This window comes from Lissotriton vulgaris, unplaced genomic scaffold (assembly GCF_964263255.1).
Source record: "Lissotriton vulgaris unplaced genomic scaffold, aLisVul1.2 SCAFFOLD_1244, whole genome shotgun sequence".
Taxonomy (NCBI): Eukaryota; Metazoa; Chordata; class Amphibia; order Caudata; family Salamandridae; genus Lissotriton; species Lissotriton vulgaris.
In genome coordinates, this window is record NW_028251837.1 from 553,758 (window position 1) to 576,439 (window position 22,682).

The following is a 22,682-nucleotide window of genomic DNA, read 5'->3' on the forward strand; positions in this document are numbered from 1 at the left end:
TGGCTGCTGTGCTCTGTGTGGGGAGCTGGTCCCAAGCGGTGATCAGGTGGTTGGAGTTTGTGTCCCTGGGAGCATGGAGGCTGAGGATGTAAGAGGCAGCGGGTTGAAGTTCAAAGTCTTTGTAGATGGCGGAGATCTTGTAGTGAAAGAAGTCCGCTAGAGTATCACAGAATTCTTGGAAAGGGGTAATGCTGTTTTCAGTTACTGAAGGGGTGGAAAACTCCTTGACTATGCTGAGGAGTTCTTTGCTGTGGTTGAAACTTGTTAGACCAGTCAACCATGGGGTTGTCTTCCCCAAAACTTTTTGCTTTAGACCTCCATGTTTTTGCTGGAGTTAGGAATCGGAGGACTTTACCACTACTAACCAGTGCTAAAGTGCATGTGCTTCTTCCCCAAACATGCTTGTAATTGGTTTATACTGGATTGGCCTATTTAATTTATTTGTAAGTCCCCTGTATGGTTGTACCCCATGTAGCCAGGGCCCGCAAGTTAAATTCTGCTAGTGGGCTTGCAGCACTGATTTTGCCCCACACAGAAGTAGCCTTTTAAACCGGTCTCAGGCATGCCATGGCAGGACCTGTGCGCGCAGTTTACTTCCACGTCAACTTGGCACTTAAAACCTAAACTCCCCTTTTATTACATATTAGTCATCACTTAGGTAGGGCTGTAAGTAAATGTTAGGACATGCACATTTATGTTTTGCATGTCCTGCTAGTGACAAACAGCCTACTTCACTTTTCACTACTGTGAGGCCGACCCCCTCACACGGTAGAATCAGGAATTTCTTAATAATCTTAAAAGCTGTAAATCCTGAGAGAAGTAGCTTTTTTGATTTTTCATATGTTCGGAATGGTATTGATAAATCCTACTTACTGGTGAGGTTAGATTTAACATTATTTTAGAAATCCCACTTTTGAAAGTGAACATTTCTCTGCACTTACTGCTCTGTGTGCCTGACAGTCTGCCTCCAATACATGTCTGGGCTGGGTGACAGCTACATTTGTGCATAAACTCTAGACAGCCACAACACAACACTAAACTGAATCTGTCTTCATCTGCATACTGACATGTCATCCTGGGCAGGAGGGAAGAGAGGAAGGAATACTTCTTTTGACTAGGTTGTGTCCTGTCTACACACAAAGGGCTGATTTACCCCTTATAGCTAAGCTGGCAGACAAGACTAGGCTGAAAGTGGACCTGTGCACTCCAGAACATTCTTTTGAAGTTACCCCCCACATCTAAGGCACTTTTGGGTAAAAGTACTGGGTCTCCGATCCAATATAATCCGATAGCCTAGAGTCCTACTGAGGCATGAGCCGGGAAAGACCACTCGTTCACACGCGATACTTGAATTCTAAGAATTTTAACTTTTGATGCTTTAACTTTATAATAAAATCGGCCAAATTGCACTTACTAGGAGCGAAGCTTGAGGCGGCGCCTTGGAGGGGTTCTGGTGTCCCGGGGTCTGCTCAGAGTCGGGGCACCACCATCTTGGGTGGAGTTGGTGGGTGGGCTAGTCATTCAGTCAGGGGGATAAAGGTGGGGAGGTCATGAGCGGGCTTCCATAGCCTAGAGTCCTCCTGAGGCGGGAGCTGGGAGAGACCACTTGTTTACATGCGAAACTTGAAATCTATTAATTTTAACTTTTGATGCTTTTAACTTTATAATAAATTGCCAAATTGCACTTACTAGGAGCGAAGCTGGAGGTGACGCCTTGGATGGGTTCTCATGTCCCGGGGTCCGGTCCGAGTCGCGGCACCGCCATCTTGGGTGGAGTCGGTGAGCAGGCTAGTCGTTCAGGCAAGGGGATAAAAATGGAGATAGCCTGAACGCCTATGGCATGCCCGTCTCCGCACGTCCGCGCCTAGCGCCCAAACCCCTGGTCTTTTTGCAACAACTGCCCAGAATGTGATAACTTATACACAAGAGGAATTGCACATGCTGAGGCAAAAGTCGAAAATTTGTAGCTGTGCAGCTTTTGATTTAAGGAAAGAGCCTATGACTTGTGAGAAATACAACATACGTTTTAGATTTGAGCTACCGTTGAATCTAAGCTCTCAGGTTAAAAAGACTAAGATGGCTACTAACACGGACACTGGGGTAAAAGCAGTACTAATCAACACACGTTCATTAGTGAAACATGGTGTTGAATTAGCAGATTGGATAGAGAGTCATCAGATAGATATCGCTTTCATAACGGAGACCTGGGTAGATACAGCAGCGGACCCCGATCTGCTTTTTGAGCTTCCCACCTACTACAGCATGATAAGAGCTGCTAGAACAAACAAGCGGGGAGGGGGGCTTGCAATCATTGCCAGAGAAGGCTTGAAAATAATGGGAGGCACGAGCAATTGCTCACCGACTGTGAATCTCTGCCTTTCCAGATAAAAAAATCAATAATAACTACTCTTTTAAAGGGATTCTTTTATATCGCCCACCTAAATCCCATGCTTTGTTGATGGAAAATATTAGTCCTTTTTTGGAAGACAGCATAAAGAGCTCAGACTACACAGTCTTAGGAGATTTTAACTATCACCTGGAAAAGGTAGATTAGAACAACATAACTACATTCATAGATGGAATGGCTAGCTTCTCCCCGAGACAGATTATTAAACAAGGGACACATAAGGCAGGACACACATTGGATGGAATATTCACTTCCAATAACAGGATAGAAGTGTCGGAATTCATCCCCGTGACTTGGTCAGATCATCAAGCCATTATATATATATATATATTTTTACGGGACATCCTGCAACCAATGACATCATCAATAACCCACAGAGAAAGGGAGTAGCACGCACGCGCGCTATTCTGCTGAAATTTTCAATCTCAGCGCTGCTGTAACTTTTAAAATATCGCTTTTTGCATTTTGCTTTTTAAATTGCATTTACTTCGTTATTAGAACGTTCTTTGTGTGCCCTCTCACTTGCACCCTAAATTGGGCCCCCCACCGCGCTTTTCGCGGAGCTTTGTCATTTTCTTCTTAGCCTTCGTGTTTGGCGCCGGGCGCCATCTTGGGGGTGGTGTGGAGCGAGTGTGCCACTTGTGGGAGCGCTCTAGCGCTCATTTGCATCACAGGTGAGCCCTACTTAAGGCGAGCTAGGCAGTAGCTCGACCTGGAGAAAGGGAGTAGCACGCACGCGCGCTATTCTGCTGAAATTTTCAATCTCAGCGCTGCTGTAACTTTTAAAATATCGCTTTTTGCATTTTGCTTTTTAAATTGCATTTACTTCGTTATTAGAACGTTCTTTGTGTGCCCTCTCACTTGCACCCTAAATTGGGCCCCCCACCGCGCTTTTCGCGGAGCTTTGTCATTTTCTTCTTAGCCTTCGTGTTTGGCGCCGGGCGCCATCTTGGGGGTGGTGTGGAGCGAGTGTGCCACTTGTGGGAGCGCTCTAGCGCTCATTTGCATCACAGGTGAGCCCTACTTAAGGCGAGCTAGGCAGTAGCTCGACCTGGAGAAAGGGAGTAGCACGCACGCGTGCTATTCTGCTGAAATTTTCAATCTCAGCGCTGCTGTAACTTTTAAAATATCGCTTTTTGCATTTTGCTTTTTAAATTGCATTTACTTCGTTATTAGAACGTTCTTTGTGTGCCCTCTCACTTGCACCCTAAATTGGGCCCCCCACCGCGCTTTTCGCGGAGCTTTGTCATTTTCTTCTTAGCCTTCGTGTTTGGCGCCGGGCGCCATCTTGGGGGTGGTGTGGAGCGAGTGTGCCACTTGTGGGAGCGCTCTAGCGCTCATTTGCATCACAGGTGAGCCCTACTTAAGGCGAGCTAGGCAGTAGCTCGACCTGGAGAAAGGGAGTAGCACGCACGCGTGCTATTCTGCTGAAATTTTCAATCTCAGCGCTGCTGTAACTTTTAAAATATCGCTTTTTGCATTTTGCTTTTTAAATTGCATTTACTTCGTTATTAGAACGTTCTTTGTGTGCCCTCTCACTTGCACCCTAAATTGGGCCCCCACCGCGCTTTTCGCGGAGCTTTGTCATTTTCTTCTTAGCCTTCGTGTTTGGCGCCGGGCGCCATCTTGGGGGTGGTGTGGAGCAAGTGTGCCACTTGTGGGAGCGCTCTAGCGCTCATTTGCATCACAGGTGAGCCCTACTTAAAGCTCGCCTCCTGCGCGCAGCGGTGACGCGCAGCGGGAGCGCCGGACTCTCGCCGGAGTCAAGCCAGAGTCCTGCCCGTCTGCGCCCGTCAGCGTCCCGGAGGCGGGCGGAGCGGCGGGTGGGACTCTACCACCAGGTATGTGTCCTCCTGGGACCCTCGTCTTGCGCTATTCCCCTAGCGAACTTCGCTCATTCTTTCCTCATGGCTATGGCTGTCGTACTGTATTCCCTGCCCGCTACCATGGGAAATCCCGTTGCCCGGGTTGTGGCTGGCGCCCGACCCGCTCGCTCTTTTTACGGCCGAGCACCAACATCTCTAGTATGGGCTTCGGGTGCATGCTATTGAACACCAGGTCAGCTTGCAAACATGCGCAGGACATCTATGAGCTTCTCGATGTAGATAAACCACTATGCCTCATGCTTACTGAGACATGGTGGGGCGACTCTTCTAACCCTGACGTCGCTCTGGCTATCCCGCCCGACTACAACATCTTCAGAAAGGATAGAGCCAACGGAAGGGGAGGTGGAGTTGCGCTAGTGGTCCGGAAAGGAACTCCTTGTGAGATCCTGCCAGCTATTGACATCCGTGGCTCGGAAACCCTAGCCTTCTCTATCACTCTGTCGCCCCACCAATCCTTTAAGGGACTGCTTGTATACAGACCACCTGGTTCCCCCGGCACCTTCTTTGAAGATCTGGATATGGTGCTGGTGGAGCTGGCCCTGAAAGCCGAACATTTCATCGTGGCTGGCGATTTCAACTTCCGGATGGATGATTCATCCGATCCGGCGGCCGCCAAACTTTCGGAGGCGCTGACCCCGTTGGGGCTCTTCCCCTACTTTCAGGAGCCTACGCATGAGAAGGGGCATACCCTTGACCAGGTCTTTTCGTCTGTCCCTCTCGAGGGTATAGAGATCACTCCTGTCTTATGGTCGGACCACTTTCTCGCAAAATTTGTGATCAAGGGCATAGTTAAATCTGTGCCTATCCCGGCACATCAACAGGGTCGTGTCCACAGGGCTTTCCATCGTGTTACCCCGGAGATGCTGGCCCAGGCAGCTGAGGCCCATCCCTGCCTTCTCTCAGGTGATCTAGACAGGGATCTGCAGACCATGCATAACTGGCTACTGGATAGGCTTAACGATCTTGCCCCGGAAGTAACATCTCGCCCGACACCGAAACGGGTCTCTGCGCCTTGGTTTACCGCTGCACTGTCGGCTACGCGGCAGCAGTGCAAGGTAGCCGAAAGAGCCTGGCGGGCACAATATGACACTGTTGCCAAGTGGACATACAAAACGGTGGTTAAGGCTTATCACCGGGACATCCGTTTGGAAAAAAAAGCCTATCTAGCCAGGAGAATTGATGCGGCTTCCAACTCCTGCAAGGAGATTTTCTCCATTGTGAGAGAATTCACCTCACCTTGGTCTAACACCTCGGACCAAATACCATCTGGTACCTGGGCCACGGACCTTGCTGACTTCTTTACGAGCAAGATCCAACGCATTCAGGAGTCATTCCTGGCACCAGTGTCTGCAGGCCAGACTGAACCTGACACCTCCACACTGCCACAGGCCGGGCCAGGGGCGACGTTGAGTGTGTTTCCCTCTATCTCTGCTCCGGACTCCCTGGCTCTTATGGGCAACTTAAAATCGGGTTCTCCCCTCGACCCATGCCCTGCTAAATTTCTGGCGAAAGTTGCGGAGGTGATCAACCCGTTGGCTAATCCGCTCTTAAATCTTTCGCTGAGGCTCGGTGTGGTCCCGCAGGCCTGGAAGCAGGCGATGGTGATTCCATTGCTCAAAAAATCTGGTCTAGATCCGAAGGCCCCGGTTAATTATAGGCCCATCTCTCTGTTGCCGGCCCTCACGAAGATTCTGGAAAAGCACGTCCAAGGCGTGCTCTCCAATTTTCTTGAATCTAATGAGATCCTGCACGCCACCCAATCGGGCTTTCGTCCCCATCTCAGTACTGAGACTGCGCTCCTGGAGGTCTCGGAAACCATTAAAGGGGTTCTGGACTCTGGGGGCAAAGTCATGCTGGTGATGCTAGATCTGTCGGCGGCGTTCGACACCGTTCCCCATGATGGTCTTCTCGCTAGACTTTCCGAGATAGGCCTACGGGGGACGGTGGTCGACTGGTTTTCCTCTTTTCTTGCCGGCCGCCGGCAGTCGATCTGGGCCCCGCCGGATTCCGCCGTGATGCCGCCTCTGGGAGTTGGGGTCCCTCAGGGCTCTATTTTGAGCCCGACCCTCTTTAACATCATTATGACCCCATTGGCGGCGTTGGTGGAGTCGCATGGTGCCCAGATCGTATCCTATGCGGACGACACCCAGCTCCTCTTCTCTTGTAAGAGAGGAGGCGACTTCGATGGGGAGAGCATTCGGGATTGCCTTGGGGCTGTTTTTCACTGGTTCCATCTAAACAGCCTTAAGTGCAATTCCGACAAGTCCGAAGTTCTTTTCTTTGGGTGCGACATAGAACCAGACTGGCAGACCTGGTGGCCACGGGATATGTTCCCTCCGTCCTGCTCCTCTCAGGTTGCTAAGAATCTGGGGGTGAAGATGGATAACAGGCTTACCTTGAAATCCCAGATCCTGGGGGTGTCGGGCATTTGCTTTGGCATCCTCAGGATGCTGCGGAGGTTTCTTCCTCTGTTATCCGTGGAACACAGGACGCTGACTGTCCAGGCTCTGATTGGGTCCAGGTTGGATTATTCCAACGTTCTCTACCTGGGCCTCCCAGAGTACTTGTTGCAGCGGCTTCAAGTGGTACAGAATGCCGCTGCAAGGGCAATCTTTGGCCTCAGCAGGCGCTCCAGGACCTCGGGCTTGCTGGCAACTTTACACTGGCTTCCTATCCGCAAGAGGATCGCCTTTAAGGCGCTGACCTTGACCTACAAAGCTCTTCACAAGGAGGGAGCCAAGTACCTCCAAAAGAGACTGGTCTTTTACCACCCGACCAGGTCTCTGAGGTCGGAAGCCCTGCACCTTGCTGTTGTCCCCCGGGTCAAGAAAGCGCGCCTCGGAGGCCGCTCTTTTGGACTGCTGGCTTCTCAGCTGTGGAACTCTTTACCACTGGCCCTGCGGGGAGCCACCAGCCTACTAGCTTTTAGGAAAGGCCTTAAAACTTGGCTGTTTATTCAGTAGCCGGTCTTCCGTGAATCTCTGGTCCACTCTTCTGTTAGTTTTTTATCTGGTGTTATGTTTTTTTATGTTGCAGTATTGTCTCTTTCTCCTTTAAAGCGCCGGGACACTCTTTTTGAGTAGCCGCGCGCTATAGAAATAAATAAATAACATAACATAACATAACATACAAGGACTGGAGTAATATCAATTCTTCAAATTTTCAGAAGCAACTAATAACGGCAAAACCAATTCTGGAATTAGGTGTCAACAATATGGTTAAGGAGGTAAATACGTGGATCAAGACAGCAGTAGACTCAGCTGTCCCCAAAAAGAGGCTACGATCGAAAAGTAAAAGGCCATCTGAGCCCTGATTTACCGATAAACTTAGAGAACAGAAAAAAGTATGTCGAAGATTTGAAAGGGTATGGAGAATGGACTACGCAGAGGCAAGGAAAAAAAGACTATACAACTACTTTATCAGACAACAAAAAAATGATTGTCGAGGAGAAAAGTAAATATTTTACTCAAAAAATCCTGGAATCTAAAAACTTCAGCAAGGAATTATTTAATACAGTGAAAAAATTAGCTAAGTTCCCAGGGAATCTACAGAAGATAGAGAATCCAGATTTCTGTAACATTCTTGGAGAATTTTTCAAAAACAAAGTGGAGGCGGTGTATAATCCTTTTAGAGATAGCATAAATATACCTGTGGAGATAACACCAGGGATTTATTTTCCATCCACTGATAAAACTTTGTCCTTTCTCCCACCAACGCAGGATCAGATCGCCAAATAGTAAAGATAACAAAAGGCAGGAGCTCCGTCAGACCCTTGCCCTCAAAAAATCTTTCATCTGTGTCCAGAGCTGATCAGTGAGCAACTCAGAACAGTCTTCCTAGAAGTAATTCAGTCAGGCATCTTTCCAGAATCATGGAAAATGGCTTTGGTTCGGCCTTTGTTAAAGAAAGCCAATATGGACCAGACAGAACCTAAAAGTTATATGCCAATATCTAGGATTCCCTTCCACGCCAAAGTGCTGGAAAAGCTGATTAACAGGCAGATCATGTCGTTTATTGCAGAAGGAGAACTACTACATCATTCCCAGTATGGTTTTAGAGAAGGCCACGGAACAGAGACCACCTTGGTGATGGCAGCAGAAGAATTAAGTAAAACTCTGGATGAAGGAAAGAAGGCCGCCTTGATTTTCTTAGGACCCAACAGCGGCCTTCGACACGGTCAACCACAAAATCTTGATCGGTAGACTTCAGGAACTGGGTTTTCAGGACAGCGCCACCAAATTACTAGCATCATTTTTAAAAAATAGATCTTTTGTAGTAGAAATGGATGGTGGGGTTTCTAAACCTTTCGAGCTGCCATGTGGGGTGCCTCAGGGGTCATCCCTGAGCCCCACCCTTTTTAACATTCATGTGGCCCTGGTGGCAGCAATCATTAGACAATACGGTTTCTCTGTCATATCATATGCGGATGATACACAGATGGGGATCTCAGTATCAAACAATATTTAGGAAATGGTTGATCGTTTTAATATCTGCATGCTACAAATCAACACATGGATGCAGAAGAATTGCCTCAAAATGAATGGTGAAAAGACAGAGGTTTCGCTACTAGGCCAGAACACCGACCTCTGGTCCCCAAAGTGGTGGCCAGCTGACTTGGGCGATTGCCCAATACCAGTTTCAAAAGGTTAGAAACTTGGGGGTAATATTTGACCAAAGACTGACATTTTAAGGTCAAATTAATAAAATTACCTCCACCTTCTAGGACATCCTAAAAATCATTAGGAAGATCCGTCCGTTTATCCCTATGGACACTTTATAAATTGGTGGTAGCTGCATTGGCTATATCGCGGTTGGACTACGGAAATGCTTTATATGTGGGACTTCAGGCGCAGCTCCTACTCAGACTCCAACAAATGCAGAATGCAGCGGAAAGATTAATCTTGGATATCGGTAAACATGAACCAGTAACTAATCGATTGAGGGATCTCCACTGGTTACCGGTGGGGAAGAGAATTATATTCCGGGCTCTGTGTCTTGCAATTAAGGCTCTCCAAGGGAAGGGGCCTCTTTATCTGAGAACACATCTCAGGAAATACTCCCCTTGCAGAAACCCAAGATCAGCACAGGCACATTAATTGGTAGTCCCGAGGTACAAGCAGCTACGTGGAGGGCGGGGGGTTACATCCTTGAGACGGCTAAGGTTTGGAACTCCCTTCCTTTAGAGATTAAAAGCAGTAACTCCCTGATGTTGTTCAGAAGTCGTTTGAAAAGCTGGTTGTTCTAAAACTAAGTTTCACACAAATAAGATGAGTTGGCTTTCTAGATCCTAGGCTGTTTTTAGCGCCCTTGGGCGTACGCTGTGCTTTATAACATGTAAAATCAAATCAAATCATATAATCAGATACTTTTTGGACCTGTAACCAGATATTGCTGGCTCTACATCTGCACATTGCCAGAAGGAACTGCTGTGCTGCCAGGAGGGACTGCCACTCTCCTAACTACTCTGCTGTGTTGGCCTTCTGCTTGTTGAGCTGTAGGAGGGACTGCCACTTTGCGACCTGCCTTGCTGTGTTGGCCTGCTGCCTGCAACTTTTGTGCTGTGTAGACAAAGCGATCGCCAAGGGCTTGTTGGCTTGTGCGTTGTTCCCCGAAGTCTCAGGGCCAAAGACTTCACCTTCCAGTCCCTGCTATGGGATTCCACATCCTGTACGTCCTTTAGTGGGCTAGTGCCAACAAACAAAATAGCTCCCAATTCCCTGCTTGTGGTGGGAGTACAGCAAGTGCTTCACTCTGGAGCAGATCGAGAGCGTGTGGTAACAAGGATCAGCACCTCACTATCCATGGACCAAGAGACAGAGCGCTCCTGTTTCCAATGCACACTCTAGAAAGTAGCCTGCCAAGAAACCTATTGTGTAGTGTGGCCCGCCTGCACCTGGAACAGCGAGAGAGAGCTTCAGATTGTGCCAGCCCAAGCGCCGCACCTCCACACCAGAAGCTAGCACTCTGGTGGATGCTCCAGCGTGGGGATTTACAAGCATTCCAGTCTCGAGGGACCGAGTAGAGACCCCATCAGTGAGGACTTGAAGGGAGTATGACGTGTGTGCTCCTACAATGAGAAAACTCCTTTCCCTTCATTTCCAGTATTACTGTACAGAGTCTAAGAAGGGGGATAAATATAGCTCTGCCATTTTTAACATTTGCATAATTTGTTCAAAATATCAATCTATATTTCTAAACCTGTGAGTAATTTTTTGTGATGTATTCATTGTGTTACTCTGTGGTGCACAAATACCTTGCACATTGTCTCTTTAGATAAGCCTTCCTGCTCTGGGCCAAACTACCATAGGGTGAGCACAGGTTATCTCAGTTGTGTATCTAGCTTACCCTGACTAAAGTGGAGGGTTCTGCCTGGCTTAGGTGTACACTTTAGCTAACCAGAACCCCATTTTGAACAGAGTTGGCTTTGATGCGGTTGGCTAGGGTGTACTTTTTCTCTCTTTCAGGATTTGGTGGTAGTGGTTGAGTGATGTCTCAGAGGTAGTGGTGCGGTCTGTGTCCTCCTTGCAGGTGCACCCTTTTCTTTCTAGTTGCTTGCAGTTGCGTTTTGTGGTTCTCAGTTCCGAGGTGTATCAACTGTCATGTTTTCCCTCTGACATTCTGCCCGAACTCGTAAAGTTCCGAAGCCAGTGGGCTCCTGGACCGTCCTTTTCTCTGGGCTTTCAAATGGGAACTTAATTGACCAAAGCTTCCAGACCTTGGCAAAGAAACAGATGCTGTTTTATGAGGTCTTAAAACCGTTTGAAGCTGAATCCAAAACCTCGAAGCAACAATCTCAATATTAGTAGTAAGCTGTGCTGGCACAGTTAGCACAGGAAGGAGGATTTGTTGCGACCTTCTCTAGCTATTTGTAAAGCTTAGATCTGCAAAGTCATAAAGGACTCGTGGAATTTCTGCCCATACTAGAGAACGTTCACATCCTTGTTGGGAGTTTCTGCAAATATATTTAATTTGTTCTGTGTCTCTAAGAAAATATGCCATATGCCCATTAATCCAGGGAACTACCTACCCAATACAATTCTTACGGATTGATAGCAGTCATAATTCAGGTATTTAAAGCACCAGTTTCCAGATTAGACCCCATTATAAAACACTGGGTACATCCTGATCAGACAGAATTCATTAAAGACAGCAAGGCGGTGATAAAGGTTTGTCAAAATCCTTCACAAGTGAGTAGGAGCAGAGAAAACATTCAACAGATTCCAATGGAATTTTCTGGAAGAAACTCTTACAGCAGGTGGGATTTTGTACTAAATCTGCTACTTGCATCATAGTTTGCCATTATGATTCCAGCTGTAAGATTGTAACGAATTGCCACCTGTTCGGGACATTCAGTCGCTCAGTGACTGGGTGGAGATTAACAAGGGAGTTCAAGGGCATTAACTTCCTTCAAACAAATTACCTGTAACTAGTTGTCCCAAAGTGCTACCTAAGATATATGGGGTGCCAGGCATCCTATAAGAAATAAATCTGTACCATCCTGGTGTAGAATTATTGGGCAAAGATGTGGTCTTGTTCTGGTACATGCAACAAAAAAAAATGTCTAATTTTATTTTGGTGGTATTACATTCCAGCTGAATTTAGAAAAATTGATAGCACTAGAACAGAGCTACAGTGTAAGCAGTCCAGAGAACGTACATGATGTGAAAACCTGCCTTTTGCTGTCAAATTTTGTCAAGGAATCTATGATGTTGTCAAAAGTCTGTCAACATTCCTCGGAGTTCCAAAACATGTAATCCTGGCGTTCGTATGTAAAGATTACTATTCACACCTCTTCGAAAAAGGTAAAGTTCATAACACAGATCTAGCTTTCTACCAAATAAGGTGCTCTTGTTCTCACTGTGCAAAGCTCAGTTTTCAGCAGTTTGCCAACGCGCTGGAAGAATGTGGGAGCTTCTCACCATGATCAAATCACCCATTCTGTACAGGACACTCTCCACAAACTTATACATATGTGTGATCGTCCTTCAGAACAAGGCTGTAAATTCAAATCTCCTTTCACTAGTCAGGCTGTAGAAGTTAAAGACTGGAAAGCCAGACACTATCATTCTTTTGAAAAGCGGAGGACCACAGTTGGACAATTCCTTCAGATAAGAGAACTCTAGTTTTGTCAGACAACCTAAGTTGGTCGTAGAACATAGATGCATTGACTGCTTTGAATATATTCTAGGCGAGACTAAAATTAGGTTGTACTCCTTCTATGGCAAGCCAAGGGCACTCACTAGCGTCTCTCGTAGTACGTGCACACTTGGTGAAAGTTGCTCTAGGAGCACTTTTAATCGTGCTTTGGAGTATGTTTAATACTGCATGACAGTGATCGACCCCAATTGAAAGGCAGCAAATGGCTACAGATGAAACTGTAATATGAGGCGAAAATAAGAAGCAACGGTTCCAAAATGAAGTAAAGAGTCCTCAAAATTGGTCTCTGAATCAGAAATATACATAGGATTCAAGCTAGGAAGAACCAGAGGACTAGAAACTACTTCAGTTCCAAGAGACATTTCAAATGGAAATGAAGGCACTTTAATGTAACATGTATACGGAAAGTGCACATACTCCCCTTGGGGCATCTTGACGCCGTAGAATAGGTGTTTATTGGTATCCAACTCAACAGTACTAATTTTATGGAAACCAGAAGGATGGAACTAAGATGACCAAGTGGGATTTGAAACTGTGGCCATGAAGTCAAAGAGACCCCTGGTGTAGATGGTCATCTAGGGACCACTGGCACTGACCCACCCAGAATGATACGAACATTTTTAGAACCAATGACTGAAATCAGCTGTAGCGAATAGTTCATCTTTTCCCTTCTTCCTCCTCCTATCACTCTAATGCTCTGAGAATTTAGTAGAAAACTAATATCTCAAAGAAGCTGATCTATCATGGATGTACCTGCTTTCATTTTAGAACCTTGCTAGAAGTTTTTTCTAATCCCAGTAGCATAGAATCAAACACCATTTGACATCGGGTTCTTTGCAGCAAATACAGCTTTCCCCTTTTTGCCAATATGTTGTCAGCACATCTTTCACAGATCATAACTTCGCAAGGAACTTTTCTAACCGAAAACAGTGCCAAGTTCAGCAGCCAATGCCTGCCAAGAACCTCTCACCACCACTTCCAAAAGCATCAGAGAGCTCCAAGTGGTTCAACAAATCGTTTTCAGTTTCAAAGTATCAGATTTCCTGCAAGACCCTTGCTCACAGAAATGGAAAGGATTGCCCTTTACTAGTCTTTTTTTATATGAGAGCTCTACAAACAAATAAAAGGGTTACAGGCTTGCCTGTAACATGGATTTATTATTTGTGTTGGCCAATAAGAAGGTATAAGTGGCTCTAAAGTATTCTTTCAATCTTTAAGAGACAAAGGAGATTCGTGTTTGGCTTGTAAGTGTAGACAGAAGACAAACTGTTAAAGTACAAAACAGGAACTAAGAGCAACATTTTATATCTGTCAAATTTATTTTCATATCAGTTTATGTATTTATAGTTAGCCTAATTTAAATCATTTGTAATAAAGTTTTATAATTAGATTTATATGTTCGTGTGCACCTCTTTTAGCATGTTGAAATGCATTTGGCTCAATAAATGGTACTATTGGCCAATTAACTGTCCACGTGAATAAGCCTTACTGGGTTTCACCAGGGAGATAAAGTTTGTCAAATAAACTGTAACCAATGCATCACCCCCTATTCCAACATGCCAGTCCTACTTAGGTTGATTCATTGAAAAGATTTGATGGCTGCAATACTCGCATTAAACTCCGCTGTCTGCAACTGCTCTGGGCCACATTCAAGTTAACGTGTTTTTTTGCTCACTGTGCTACTACAGACCGGGACCAGCCACCTGCATACCAGCCTTTTTCCATCTCCAGTGGAACCAGGTCAGACTGACCTGTTAAGGCAGGGATTCTGCCCTCTGACAGGGATCTGCTTCATTGATGTCTTGTTGGGCTCCATCAGTGAGGTGCGCCATGGGTCTTACGGTAGGTGTCAACTAACAAATCCACATCTGCACATATCCACATCTCGTTATAGCTGTTGCACTGATGCAAGAGAAAAGTTTGGCCTCTCAAATGGATTTCTCTCTGTACCCTGGCTGTGACATTCCTCCTATTAGCTATGCACAGAGGACAAAACTAGGAGTGGGTGAACATTTGTGCTTCGCCAGCGGAGTTTGCAGTGTTTTGCCCACTCCGCGTTCCACTTGGAACACAGAGCTCCAACACAAATCCGCCAACCGCAGCATGGCAGAGTTTTTTTCTCACACGCGTCTCACCAAAGTTATGTTGGTAAACGAGAATTGGCATTCCTTAGCATGATTTTTGGGCACTAGAATGCTTCCAGGCGAGATTTCTCAATGATGGGTGGTGACTGTATGCATTGAGATAGCTGCCACTCGAGTAGGAAATCAACTTGAGCGACAGAAAGCAGTGCCCTCCAATTTGACAGCGCGGGCCAAGCTCCAAGCGCTTAAAATCAGCGCACAGTGCTGTACACCGGCTTGTGGAACTCCCTAGAATTGCACAGAGTTCTGTAACTGCATGGAATTCTATGTAGTAAAACTCAGAGCGTTCCGCCCACCCTTACACAAAAGGAAGTGGTGCTCCATGACCAGTCCTCTTATTATACACTAACTGTGAACAAAACATATGCATCATAATTGTAGCAAGAATCACTATTGGATTGGTATTAATCAACCAACAAAACAATGCAAAAACTGAGCATACTTTGGCTTGTGTACATCTCCTAGTAGTAACTATTTGCAGCTAGCAACAGGTCATTATAAGCAGCAAGATACAGCCGCAGCACCCCTGAAACAAGGCTAAACACAGCCCACAGATCACACCATGTCTGAGGAAGATGCCCAATACCATTGAAATTGTTGCTCCCTGGATAGCACACAAGGCAGGATATCCTTTTGTAGTAATTCTCAAATGGTGAAAGGGATCTTCCAATTTGGCCTTATTCTCAAGTATGGTCAGAACAATAGCCTGAGAACTCATGGCGGAATTATGAGGACCTACAGGACTTTATAGGGAGCTCTCCTGACGGGTCTGTTATCCCTCCTTTCTGATATCGGAGTAGGAGATAGTCTGGTTTTTGGTTGCATCATACTATACATCATGGATCGTACCATGTGAGGGATGCGAGGATGTCTTCTGGTCTTATAAATTTTTCACCTATGATTCCCACATCTGATAAGTGGATGTCTGTGTTGTGCAGATTGATTCAGATGCTCCGTCCATCACCACCCCCTTTTGTACCACTTTTGGCCACCATAAGTGTGGCAGGGTATGCTCAGACGTGAGTCCCTTGCTCACTTTGCCACTGGATTCAAGCAAGCCGGGCTGAAGACGGCTGGAATGCTAGAAACCGGTCCTCGGAAGCTTGTTTCCGGTCCACGGAAGACATGGTTTGGCAGTTCGGGTTGGACTGTTCCCATGAGGCACAGGGTCAGACTGATTTGCATATAGCCATGTCTGAACTGGGGTGGCAGAGTGGGATAAAGAACGGTGATGGATTAAACCCAGATCTTTTGACTGGGTGTGAGTGTTTGATTGGTTCAGATGCTCCGTCCATCACCACCCCCTTTTGTGCACTGGCCTCCTAACAGCACAAACAGACATACATGTCGGCTACTAGTACCAATGCCGGGTTGCATTCCATTGCAAACAGGGACCAACTGCATGTAATCAGTGTAGGACATCTGCAGGACGGATGGTCCAGCACTAAGCCGCGTCCCTTCTGATCTAGGAACAATTTGGGCCTCGTCAATGTGGTGCAGCAGGAGGCCTATGGGACTGTGAGATCACAATCAAAGTCCAGATGTATATCTCCCACTTCTGGAGATTTAATTTAACAACAGTGAGCGAGATAAACTTGAGCACTCACCCCCCCATTATTATTTTGTTTTTGTCAGGGAGATGCCATATTTGCCTCTCCCTCATTTCCTAATCTGTCAAGTTTGTTTGACCTCCGACCTTTGATTTACAGCCGCAGACATGAAAACATTTTACTTTAATATCTAGGTGCTCTGATTACGTGTTATTATAATCTTATATTACATCGGATTCTGTAACCCCTGTATTAACAGCACTCTCCAATTTCTTTATAAAATCAGCGTTTTGTGACGCACCTATATTACGAAAAGACTTCCAAACTCTACTATTACATGGGTATTACAGTATAGCTCAGATGTTACAATGCCTGCTGCGAGAGCCAGCAACCGAGGTGAAAGGCAGGGCAAGGAATTGGGCATAACTGAAGCAGCTGTTTAAAGCAACAAAAAACGAACATTGCTTTTCTTTACTCTGTTCTTTTTTCAATAGCTTACAATGATAAGCAGAAAGAGAATGTGTATTTTTTTGCACTACTTCGAGAAAAGCTTGAATCTTCCTGCATGCTTTTACACATTTCGAGGTGCTGCAGTTATTTGTTGTTGGTTTTTTTAACTGACTTGTTTTGAACGGTTTCTGTTTGCCAAAAATATCGAACAGGTTTTTGATGCGCTTAATTTTGCACTAGAGGTTTCTTATTCTTCAGGTTTGTAAACATGCTAGCTCTTTAATAGGTAAGAGCTGCACACCAAGGTTTTAAGAGGTTTGCAAGAAAGGTGATGGTGTGACCATGTTTTATATGGGATAATGTACCCCTGACAAACATGACAAGGATATATTGCAAGTCACCTCAGAGTTCCATAACCTTATTAAGGAACTCATGCTTCGGCCTTGTTCCTCTATATGCTTATGGAAAATCTTGATAACTTGCAATATCCTTATAATGTACAGCAGGGGATATTTTATCCCTTATATAGTTACAATAGTGTGCCTGCCTATGTTCTTTGCATTGTCTGCAAACGTATTGTAGTATATTAATATACTCAGCAATGCCACGCTTACTGTAAGATACATATCAGTGTGGTTTGTAGATTCCTTGAGAATCAATTCTAAATCTATTTCAAGTTTCAAATGTTGAGTCAACTTAACTGCATTATTTTCTGCAAGTTGTTTCTTTTACAGCAAGCAGAAAGTGTTCCCATTGTCAACCTACAAAAGATGTGCAATGCCATCCAGGAATCAGACTCCAGATCGAACACAAATACCCGCAACAAACACTTAACTCACTGAGCTATCTTGTCAACTAAGAAAAGTGTACACGTTACACTTCAATATTGTATATATTCACAAGGATAAACAAAATAAACAATCAAAACTAACTATTCCTCCACTGCCATCTCAGTATGGTGCAATGCCTCATTGGTTTCAATTTCAACATTTGCAAATGGGTCAAATGTACCTGCTCTTCCTTTTGAGTAAATATAAAGAAGACCCTTCATTGGCAGGATTTTGTTTTCTACATCAGTCAGCTGCAAAGTTCAGTAACGTATCTAGGTTTATATTCTCTGTGCAATATTCACACTAAGCCAACTTTTGAATGACGAAGTAACATTTTTATTAAAGAATGTGGAAAATTGGTTTTACAATTATCTTTGGAGCACGTGCTTGGCCTTGTAGGAAGTTGGCTCTCTGTATAGTGCCCTAAACCAAGTACACTGTGCATAGAGTCCAGCAGATGTCATTTGGGTATACAGAGGCATAAGTAGATAATACTAACACTTTATGTGGTAGCGTGGGCAAGCAGTTAGGCTTATCAGTGGATAGTGCTAAGCATTTGTTGAACTCACAAAGGAAATAAATGAGAGACACAAGAATAAATCCGAGACTAATTTTAAAAAATGACACCGATTTTTATATAATTTTTCAGACCAAGGACTTCATTCACAGGCAAGTACTCCTTTAGTTATGAATTTTCAAAGTTCGTAAAATAGTTCACTGTTGTGCTTAATTGTGCACAATGAAAGCCTATGAAGAAAAACAAATGCATTTAAAATCATACAGTCTGTTCTAGGGTTTCACTTTTGAGATTTAGGGTAGCAGCAGACCAAGGTCCAATGCTCCACCAGCGGGTCGTCGGGAGCGTCCCAGATTCAGCTGGGAGCAGGCTTCTGAAGTTGTTGGTAGCTGGTGCGCTACAGAAAAGGGGGCCACCTTAAAACAGGCGGCACAAGGGGACTTACAGATAAGTCAAGGGGACCCCAAAGATGAGATCAGGTTGCAAGGGCCTCAGGACCACAGGAGCATAGCTGGTTCATCAGTACCCAGACAGGTACAGATGGGTGCAAAGCAGATAGATCAGCTGGGCTCTGTGCGTCAAGATGGTCTTCATGGTGTCTGAGAGTGCAGGCTCTCATTCCATGAGGCCGACACGTGTCTGGTGGTTGCAGGCTGGCTAAGACTAGTCAGAGACCACTCCAGAGCTTGGTAGGTTTTCAAGTGGCATCTCGAAGGTGCCCTCTGTGTGCATCTATTAATAAATCCAACACTGGCATCAGTGTAGATTTATTAAGAGGATATGTTTGGTACCAAACATCATTGGGTACAGTGGAGCCATCTTGGTGCTGGGAAACTCTTAATAAGGAGTGTCCACCCCATGTACTCTCTATGGCTTCCCTGTGCACTTAGAATATACAAGAATGGACCTATATATTGTATGGTCATATCTGCTCAAGTGAAAAAGGACCACACATGATTTAGAGAATCCTGCCTTCGGGGTGTAAGGCCTGGAATATGGAGACGTATTCATGCAGTGTCTGTTGCAATGGCACAGAGGGAAGTGTAACATGTGGACTGTTCAGTTTTCTTTCCACCAAGACATGCAGCCTGCAATGGCAGTTTGCTGGGATGATTGCTGGACAGCCAGGCCACTCACAAAGTAGGTATCAGGGATCTCGACTTCTCTCGAAGGGTGCTTTCTTCCTGGGTGGTTGGATTCTGGATTGGACGCTTCATCTAGGCATTAGTTGGAGGTGGTCCTGTACCTCGGGTTTTGCTACAGCATGGCTCCGGTAGGTCCTGGTATTCGCGCACTTGGGTGCGGGGGGTGCGGGGGTGGGGGGGGCGCAATAGATCCGACCCTCGCGAGCTGATGTTCCACCTCTGGTTCAGTTGCTGCGTCGCTGAGGAGCAGCAAATCAGTAAACCAGACTCTGCAGTTGGTGCCTGTAAACTTTAGGGGAGTAGTTTTTCCGCCGCCGCCGACCCAACGAGGAGCAGGCCAACCCAACGAGGAGCAGGCCCAAATGATGAAGCATGACACCTGAAAGGGTGTGTGAGGGCATTAAATCCAACAAAATGGATTCCCAGGGTGACCACTTGGCTACCCTGTCCTAATCCACGTGCACAACAGACTGTACCGACACCTTTCTCTTTCATTAGGAACAACGCGACATTCTTTGTATTTTGTGCAATTTGGGCACGTCGTGTATGGACCTTCTGCTCCGACAAGAGCAGTAATAGCCCAAGACTCCTCTCTTTTGATACTAACAGAGGGAAGTGTAACATGTTGACTGTTCAGTTTTCTTTCCACCAAGATATGCAGCCTGCAATGGCAGTTTGCATGGCCTTGGTGAGAGGTCCCTAGGGTGGCAAAATGTGTGCTGCAGCCCTAGGGGACCCTCTTCAATCCCAATGCCCTAGGAACCAATGGTACAATTTAGTAGGGACTTATATGGGGGCTGAAGTTGTGCCATCTGTGGTACAGTTTCAGGAAAGAACACTAGTACTGGGAACCTGACTAGCAGGTACCTTGTACACCTCAGTCAAATCTACATAAAAAAGGCAAAAGGTAGGGGGTACTGGAATAAGAAACCAGTTTCCCACAGGCCTCATAGATCAATTCAGTAAACCAGCTTAGACTTGCAGTTACTACAAGATGCAAAAACAGTTGCACTGCCATGGGAGACATAGGCCAGAGCAAATCAGACACCTCTATACAATGTATACATCTCAAAATGCAATCCAGGTCAGTGCAAGTCTATTTTGTGCTTGAACGGCAAATCCACATGGCTTACTACGAGTCGTATTAGCTTAAGTTATATACACACATTTTAAAGATTTTATTAGGACAAATTATAAGACTATCAAATAAACAATATATACAATCAAGATATTAGAATAAATAGGTAATATAGAAACAGCTCCAATGCAAAGCAAGATTAGAGGGAGAGTTCGGTGGAAATGTAATACAAAACAAAGAAATATTGAAACGCACTAAATGTTTTGCATTTATTTAGCAATTCTAAGGTGCTATAGTCGATCACTTCAGCATTGGGAGTCAAATACTTTTACTCCAAACAAAATATGGTTAGAATGCTTTTGAAATAATGTGATTGTTCAGCCCCTTGTTAATCATAAATGAGACTTTATTACTTAATGTAGGTGCATAAGATGCCAGATTCCTCCTTCAAATTTTAGAAGTATCCTCAGCCACAACAACACTTAAATTAGGAATTCATCTAGGAATGCAGCTGAGAGAAAGCAATCATATACTTTGGAGCTATGCATTGCAAGTAGAATTAATCTGCTTTCAATTAAACAGATTTTTAATAATATGGTCAGGTTTGTAGCTTGCACATGTCCCATGAATGGCACTTTACAGGGAATCCCTTGCGGTAATTTGCTGATCTGCAAATGCCTTCACTGCCCTCAGTAACTTCCTCCTTGGCGGTATAGCGATTCACTCTTAGGAGCTACCACCCCTTGCCTTGTGGTCGTCACCCGCCACCGTCTAGGCTCGTACTTCCTCGTATGCTCATTAGACTCCATTCTTGCCCCATATACAACCACCCTTACAATGGTCGACTGATGCGGGCTTCTTTTTGACCTCCATGGTTTAGTTCCATCAATCGGCCTCCGCCCTTATGCCAGTCACATCGTGGATCTGGCATTCACTAAAAGTCCCAATATCCCCTTATCAGAGGGATATTCCGTCATCCTGAACATGCCTTGCTATCCTGAACACAATATTCTCATCATCAATTTCTCCAAGGACATGCTGTCACCTACTTTGCAACACTTTAAATGTCTTGCACATTTTACCCACCATTTTGTGTTCAGTAGAGTATTGCTAGCTTGGCCCTTGTAAAGTCTGCATCCACCCACTAGTCTCACGCTCCGCGCTGCCAGCCACCCCTAACATCTGCATCCACCAGTCTCACGCTCCATGCCCCCAGCCACCTCCAAAATCTGCATCCACCGGTCTCAGACTCTTTAATGCCAGCCACCTCTCAACCAACTTGCAACAGCGTACTGCCCATCAGCTTCATTATCGGCTCTCCTTGGGTCTGCCTCTAGGCATCATGCATTTTACTCATACCATGCAGCGCATCTATAGGCCTAGCCTACAAGAACCACTTCGAGCCATTTTAAAAAGGACTCCAAGATGTTCCACTCTGTATTCAATTTCCAATCCTTTCAGATCCCCTCCGCATCATGCACCCCAGTCTGAAATGCTCTTTACTAAGAGCACTTTAAGCGCCGGGACACTCCTTTGGAGTAGCTGAGCGCTATATTAAGACAAACTTTAACATAACATAACATAGGCATTACCCTCAGACTGCTTTCACAGATGCATGCAATTTGAATTGGAACGTTCAATGTGAACAGGGAAATTAGGTTGCCCTCCTAATATTGTGAAAGCATTTACCAAGGGTTGGGTTTTGTGGGTAGTCAGAACTCCAGGAGTAGGCCTAAGAGAACTATAAGACTGGGATATTTGACCGGTGCCGTCTAGAAACACCACTGCTGGCGGTCTCGTTGAAATTACCCTCAGACTGTTTACATTCTGTAGGCCGCAGCCCTCTAAGCATACTCTATGGTGTATGATCCGTAGTCCCATACTGGCCGGACACCTTTTATGAGGTTCTCTACTACGCGCCTTTGTTGCGTTACAAATCCGAACAGCAGACGGTATATGAACATGCTTGGCACTTGTAACAATATCAAAGGAAGAAAGTCTTCACCTGCCGCTACATTAGGTAGGTGTGTGGATCTTGTAAATTACAGTTTACGACAAGGAGTTTCAAAAGGTAAAGTAGTACCTGAGCCCAGTTGCTGAAGACCTGTCCATTTCCTCCATAAGTTACCAACTCCTGCGGAAACTGAAAAAAGACAGGACTTTAGTACAATATATAGTAAAAACAGACATGCATCATTGTCACCATAGAACCCAACCAGAACTCTGGACACGTGATCTTTGACACCAGGGAATATTCTGACAAAAACTGATAAACCGTACCCATGAGACAACAGCTAGAACTAAAATGGAGCAGAAATCAGACCCTCGAGATGCTCCAATCACCCAAGGTGCAATCAAGAGCTATTGTCAGGGCCACTGTAGTTAAGCGGCAGGGGAGGATAAAATATGCGGCAGAGCGAAATACATTATGGGGTAAGCAAAGGCAAATTATGAGGTATAACGCGGCGCATTGAGGTTATTTTGTCATTTATAAACTTTTTACTACTGTCTGGACAAA

General features: G+C 45.4%; 1 protein-coding gene across 2 annotated transcripts in view; it reads right to left on the minus strand.

Moving 5' to 3' along the window:
- UROC1 (urocanate hydratase 1) overlaps nt 1–22,682 on the minus strand; it is a 216,284-nt gene that overhangs the window by 165,514 nt on the left and 28,088 nt on the right. For both annotated transcript variants that reach the window (XM_086950924.1, XM_086950925.1), the window contains exon 4: nt 22,248–22,307. In XM_086950924.1, coding sequence (XP_086807050.1) covers nt 22,248–22,307 — 60 coding nt within the window. The remainder of the gene's footprint in view (nt 1–22,247; nt 22,308–22,682) is intronic.